The sequence below is a fragment of the Salmo salar genome, chromosome ssa26 (genome assembly GCF_905237065.1).
Source record: "Salmo salar chromosome ssa26, Ssal_v3.1, whole genome shotgun sequence".
NCBI lineage: Eukaryota > Metazoa > Chordata > Actinopteri > Salmoniformes > Salmonidae > Salmo > Salmo salar.
Genome location: NC_059467.1, coordinates 49,691,180 through 49,698,240, shown reverse-complemented (window position 1 = coordinate 49,698,240; position 7,061 = coordinate 49,691,180). Strand labels below are relative to the sequence as shown.

The 7,061-nt window shown below is 49.1% G+C and overlaps 1 protein-coding gene across 2 annotated transcripts in view; it reads left to right on the top strand.

Annotated features, from left to right (window-relative positions):
- The first annotated feature begins 232 nt into the window (after positions 1–232).
- The window catches only part of LOC106609696 (death-associated protein kinase 2), a 43,019-nt gene continuing 36,190 nt past the window's right edge, over positions 233–7,061 (top strand). The window contains exons 1-2 of one of the 2 annotated variants that reach the window (XM_045708417.1): positions 233–398; positions 1,022–1,178. In XM_045708417.1, coding sequence (XP_045564373.1) covers positions 1,036–1,178 — 143 coding nt within the window. In that variant the 5' untranslated portion in view covers positions 233–398; positions 1,022–1,035. The remainder of the gene's footprint in view (positions 399–1,021; positions 1,179–7,061) is intronic. The other variant, XM_045708418.1, reaches the window with a different exon arrangement.

Genomic DNA, 7,061 nt, shown 5'->3' with positions numbered 1-7,061 from the left:
TCCTTCTTCAACCTGTCTCCTCCCCTTCACCTACACTGATTAAATTGGATTTAACAAGTGACATCAATAAGGGATCATAGCTTTCACCTGGATTCACCTGGTCAGTCTATGTCATGGAAAGAGCAGGTGTTCCTAATGTTTTGTCCACTAGTCGTATGTTGTACGCAGTGGAAGAGAACACAGACTTGTATTTGTAACATTGAAAATACACCCAGGGAAGGCAGCTCTACCGCGTTGGTAACAAGAGACGTTTCGTTTGGCACAAGAGCGCGCCGGGAACCTGAGAGCGCGCCTGGTCAGTAGGGAAATGCCGTCAACACGGTGCTCGGTAAACTTTGAAAAGAAACGAGAGTGAACGAAGAAGTTTGTGGACACGCTTTGACAGTCATTTCAACATGGTAAGAACTTTTTAAAATGGCTCTATATTTCTGTCTATTTAACTTTATTCTAATGGTTATCTGTATGCGTCATCTAAGGTCTTGCGCCGCACAATTGCCCTTGATATTTGGTGATCAAATGTGCCTACAATAAGTTGCTAATCAGAGCTGGCCAACAGTCTAGTAGTAATAGTATGTAATAACACTAGTTATAAACTGGGTGGTTCCAGCCCTGAATGCTGATTGGCTGACTGCCATGACCGTATACCACAGGTATGATAAAACATTTATTTTTACTGCTCTAATTATGTTGGTAACCAGTTTATAATAGCAATAAGGCACCTATTATTGCGCTGGTCGTACGTAAGAACAGCCGTTAGCCGTGGTATATTGGCCATATACCAGATCTCCTCTGGCCTTATTGCTTCATTATAACACTAGTTATAACAGGTTATACTCATAATTCATATATTGTAATGATCATTTTTTTTAAAAGACACGTTTTTTTTGTACGTAGGCTAAATGTTTCTCTGATTCTGTGATGTTGGCCATGTTGCAGTTCTCCATGTTTGTTATTGTACAACTCCAAGCAGACAGGACACTGCACCTGCTGAACTATCATATTATTCTGTTCTTTTACACAGGGTTTACTTCTATAATGGGAGGAATAGAGAACCCATCTGAGACAGCTATATTACACATCAAAACCACGGCATCGTCCCCGTCAATGACTGCAGGCATGGCCCTGTTCAAGCAGCAGACAGTGGAGGATTTCTACGACATCGGAGAAGAATTAGGAAGGTACAGTATTCCATAGGGGCGGCAGGTAGTCTAGTGGTTAGAGCGTTGGGCCAGTAACCAGCAGGTAGTCTAGTGGTTAGAGCGTTGGGCCAGTAACCAGCAGGTAGTCTAGTGGTTAGAGCGTTGGGCCAGTAACCAGCAGGTAGTCTAGTGGTTAGAGCGTTGGGCCAGTAACCAGCAGGTAGCCTAGTGGTTAGAGCGTTGGGCCAGTAACCAGCAGGTAGTCTAGTGGTTAGAGTGTTGTGCCAGTAACCAGCAGGTAGCCTAGTGGTTAGAGCGTTGGGCCAGTAACCAGCAGGTAGTCTAGTGGTTAGAGCGTTGGGCCAGTAACCAGTAGGTAGCCTAGTGGTTAGAGCGTTGGGCCAGTAACCAGCAGGTAGTCTAGTGGTTAGAGTGTTGGGCCAGTAACCAGCAGGTAGTCTAGTGGTTAGAGCGTTGGGCCAGTAATCAGTAGGTAGCCTAGTGGTTAGAGCGTTGGGCCAGTAACCAGCAGGTAGTCTAGTGGTTAGAGTGTTGGGCCAGTAACCAGCAGGTAGCCTAGTGGTTAGAGCGTTGGGCCAGTAACCAGCAGGTAATCTAGTGGTTAGAGCGTTGGGCCAGTAACCAGCAGGTAGCCTAGTGGTTAGAGCGTTGGGCCAGTAACCAGCAGGTAGCCTAGTGGTTAGAGTGTTGGACCAGTAACCAGCAGGTAGTCTAGTGGTTAGAGTGTTGGGCCAGTAACCAGCAGGTAGCCTAGTGGTTCGAGTGTTGGACCAGTAACCAGCAGGTAGCCTAGTGGTTAGAGTGTTGGGTCAGTAACCAGCAGATAGCCTAGTGGTTAGAGCGTTGGACCAGTAACCAGCAGGTAGCCTAGTGGTTAGAGTGTTGGGCCAGTAACCAGCAGGTAGCCTAGTGGTTAGACTCAGTAATATGACGTAGCTGAAAGACCTGTTTGAAGGTAGACTCAGTAATATGACGTAGATTAAAGCCCTGTTTGAAGGTAGACTCAGTAATATGATGTAGATTAAAGCCCTGTTTGAAGGTAGACTCAGTAATATGACGTAGATTAAAGCCCTGTTTGAAGGTAGACTCAGTAATATGACGTAGATTAAAGCCCTGTTTGAAGGTAGACTCAGTAATATGACGTAGCTGAAAGACCTGTTTGAAGGTAGACTCAGTAATATGACGTAGATTAAAGCCCTGTTTAAAGGTAGACTCAGTAATATGACGTAGATTAAAGCCCTGTTTGAAGGTAGACTCAGTAATATGACGTAGATTAAAGCCCTGTTTGAAGGTAGACTCAGTAATATGACGTAGATTAAAGCCCTGTTTGAAGGTAGACTCAGTAATTTGACGTAGATTAAAGCCCTGTTTGAAGGTAGACTCAGTAATTTGACGTAGATTAAAGCCCTGTTTAAAAGGCTTCCTTTGATCCTGCCTCACAATGTGTTGTTCTGTTTTTGTTCATATTAGAAGACCACCAGGTGGATGTTATAACATGGTCAGAGACATGCAGCTCATCACTACAGGCCATTAGGCTCTATGTGCAGCTCTATCTCAGTTCCCTGTCTGTAGCTTTACCCAGTCTGGAAACCAACACAGTTCAAAACTACATGTTTCAAAAGAGATGAAGGGAATCTTGGTTGAGGTAACATTGTTTTCTTCCTGTACTGACCGGGTTCTCAAACCACTCAGGCTGTACTCAGTGACCCAGTAGTTTATATGAAGTCACTTCTCTAGAGGCAGCTGAGCTGACAGACAGTCACTCCTCTTCTAGAGGCAGCTGAGCTGACAGGCAGTCACTCCTCTTCTAGAGGCAGCTGAGCTGACAGGCAGTCACTCCTCTTCTAGAGGCAGCTGAGCTGACAGGCAGTCACTCCTCTTCTAGAGGCAGCTGAGCTGACAGGCAGTCACTCCTCTTCTAGAGGCAGCTGAGCTGACAGGCAGTCACTCCTCTTCTAGAGGCAGCTGAGCTGACAGGCAGTCACTCCTCTTCTAGAGGCAGCTGAGCTGACAGACAGTCAATCCTCTTCTAGAGGCAGCTGAGCTGACAGGCAGTCACTCCTCTTCTAGAGGCAGCTGAGCTGACAGGCAGTCACTCCTCTTCTAGAGGCAGCTGAGCTGACAGGCAGTCACTCCTCCTCTTGAGGCAGGTGAGCTGACAGACAGTCACTCCTCCTCTAGAGGCTGAGCTGGCAGGCAGTCACTCCTCTTCTAGAGGCAGCTGAGCTGACAGACAGTCACTCCTCCTCTAGAGGCAGCTGAGCTGACAGGCAGTCACTCCTCTTCTAGAGGCAGCTGAGCTGACAGACAGTCACTCCTCCTATTGAGGCAGCTGAGCTGACAGACAGTCACTCCTCCTCTAGAGGCTGAGCTGACAGGCAGTCACTCCTCCTCTTGAGGCAGCTGAGCTGACAGGCAGTCACTCGTCCTCTAGAGGCTGAGCTGACAGGCAGTCACTCCTCCTCTTGAGGCAGCTGAGCTGACAGGCAGTCACTCCTCCTCTAGAGGCTGAGCTGACAGGCAGTCACTCGTCCTCTAGAGGCTGAGCTGGCAGGCAGTCACTCCTCCTCTAGAGGCTGCTGAGCTGACAGGCAGTCACTCCTCTTCTAGAGGCTGAGCTGACAGGCAGTCACTCCTCCTCTAGAGGCTGAGCTGACAGGCAGTCACTCGTCCTCTAGAGGCTGAGCTGGCAGGCAGTCACTCCTCTTCTAGAGGCTGCTGAGCTGACAGACAGTCACTCCTCCTCTAGAGGCTGAGCTGACAGGCAGTCACTCGTCCTCTAGAGGCTGAGCTGACAGGCAGTCACTCCTCCTCTTGAGGCAGCTGAGCTGACAGGCAGTCACTCCTCCTCTAGAGGCTGAGCTGACAGGCAGTCACTCGTCCTCTAGAGGCTGAGCTGGCAGGCAGTCACTCCTCCTCTAGAGGCTGCTGAGCTGACAGGCAGTCACTCCTCTTCTAGAGGCTGAGCTGACAGGCAGTCACTCCTCCTCTAGAGGCTGAGCTGACAGGCAGTCACTCGTCCTCTAGAGGCTGAGCTGGCAGGCAGTCACTCCTCTTCTAGAGGCTGCTGAGCTGACAGACAGTCACTCCTCCTCTAGAGGCTGAGCTGACAGGCAGTCACTCGTCCTCTAGAGGCTGAGCTGACAGGCAGTCACTCGTCCTCTAGAGGCTGAGCTGGCAGGCAGTCACTCCTCTTCTAGAGGCTGCTGAGCTGACAGACAGTCACTCCTCCTCTAGAGGCTGAGCTGACAGACAGTCACTCCTCTTCTAGAGGCTGCTGAGCTGACAGACAGTCACTCCTCCTCTAGAGGCTGAGCTGACAGACAGTCACTCCTCTTCTAGAGGCTGCTGAGCTGACAGACAGTCACTCGTCCTCTAGAGGCTGAGCTGACAGACAGTCACTCCTCTTCTAGAGGCTGCTGAGCTGACAGACAGTCACTCCTCCTCTAGAGGCTGAGCTGACAGACAGTCACTCCTCTTCTAGAGGCTGAGCTGGCAGGCAGTCACTCCTCCTCTAGAGGCAGCTGGCAGGCAGTCACTCCTCCTCTAGAGGCTGAGCTGGCAGGCAGTCACTCCTCCTCTAGAGGCAGCTGGCAGGCAGTCACTCGTCCTCTAGAGGCTGAGCTGACAGACAGTCACTCCTCTTCTAGAGGCTGAGCTGGCAGGCAGTCACTCCTCCTCTAGAGGCAGCTGGCAGGCAGTCACTCGTCCTCTAGAGGCAGCTGGCAGGCAGTCACTCGTCCTCTAGAGGCAGCTGGCAGGCAGTCACTCGTCCTCTAGAGGCTGAGCTGGCAGGCAGTCACTCCTCCTCTAGAGGCTGAGCTGACAGGCAGTCACTCCTCTTCTAGAGGCAGCTGAGCTGGCAGGCAGTCACTCCTCCTCTAGAGGCAGCTGGCAGGCAGTCACTCCTCCTCTAGAGGCAGCTGGCAGGCAGTCACTCCTCCTCTAGAGGCAGCTGGCAGGCAGTCACTCGTCCTCTAGAGGCTGAGCTGACAGACAGTCACTCTTCTTCTAGAGGCTGAGCTGGCAGGCAGTCACTCCTCCTCTAGAGGCAGCTGGCAGGCAGTCACTCGTCCTCTAGAGGCAGCTGGCAGGCAGTCACTCGTCCTCTAGAGGCAGCTGGCAGGCAGTCACTCGTCCTCTAGAGGCTGAGCTGGCAGGCAGTCACTCCTCCTCTAGAGGCTGAGCTGACAGGCAGTCACTCCTCACACTGCAGTTTAAAGATGGCCTCCTTCTATCTTTAGAAATGTGTGTCTATGTTTAATCACACAGCTACACTATGAATGAGGAAGTGGAGTGTTACTTTACCTCACTGTCTCACTGTACTGACAGTAGAGGAAAAAAACATGGAGTCACAGTCACTGTCTGTGCCCCAAATGGCCCCCTATCCCCTATGGGCCCTGGATATAAGCAGTGCACTCTATAGGGAATATACACTCTTAGAAAAAAAGGTTCTATCTAGAACCTAAAAGGGTTCTTCGGTTGTCCCCATAGGAGAACCCTTTGAAGAACCCTTTTTGGTTCCAGACAGAACCTTTTTGAGTTCCATGTAGAACCCTTTACACAGAGGGTAGAACCCTTTACACAGAGGGTTCTACATGGAACCTCAAATAGTTCTGTCTGGAACCATAAATGGATCTACCTGGAACTAAACAGGGTTCTCCTATGTGAACAGCCAAAGAACCCTTTTAGAGCCCTTTGTTTCTAAGAGTGAAGGGTGCAGCTACGGTACACAGCCACTGAATGACCGTTGACTTAATTCCCTCTTGGTGTCCTTTCTTTGCTCTGTTGTAAGTGAGGATAAAAGCCCAGAGTTGGGTCAATACATCCAAGTATTGAAAGGATTTGAGGAGCACTTGATTTAGCTCAGAGTGACTTCTGGTGCTGTTCTACTGGTTCCATTGTACAGGGGACAGAGTACTAAATCAAGTGCACCAAAGTATTTCCCATATGCTACCATAGGCTACCATAGACATTTTACATTTTACATTTTAGTCATTTAGCAGACGCTCTTATCCAGAGCGACTTACAAATTGGTGCATTCACCTATAATAGGCTACCATAGGTGACCATAGGTGACCATAGGTGACCATAGGTGACCATAGGTGACCATAGGCGACCATAGGCGACCATAGGCTACCATAGGTGACCATAGGTGACCATAGGCTACCATAGGCTACCGTATGCAGTGAACACAGGTGTGTACAACAGCGAATGGTATTTGGATATGTTTAGTTGTCTGTGAAAGTGTATGATGTAAAACCCGAGAGTGGTCAGGCTTAGCTCACGCTGCTGCATTGCCACTACACTATGAATAGATCGGTAGCCTCGCAGGAAGAAATGTCTGAACATTCTGTAGGACAAATTGAGTTAACCCTTCACACATACCACACCTTCTGACTGCACCGTGGTCATTTACAGTGTTTAAAGAGACAGTGTTTCCACCGCAACAAACATTAGAAATGTAATATTGTAATAATACATGAAAATCCTCTTGACAATATCCTCTGATACGGAAATAACATACCGTCCCATCTGGCCTTCATTTGATCTGATTCTGTAGAGACCACATGTTGTAGGTGTTAACATACGGTCCCATCTGGCCTTCTTCTGATCTGATTCTGTAGAGACCACATGTTGTAGGTGTTAACATACCGTCCCATCTGGCCTTCGTCTGATCTGATTCTGTAGAGACCACATGTTGTAGGTGTTAACATACGGTCCCATCTGGCCTTCTTCTGATCTGATTCTGTAGAGACCACATGTTGTAGGTGTTAACATACGGTCCCATCTGGCCTTCTTCTGATCTGATTCTGTAGAGATCACATGTTGTAGGTGTTAACATACCGTCCCATCTGGCCTTCTTCTGATCTGATTCTGTAGAGACCACATGTTGTAGGT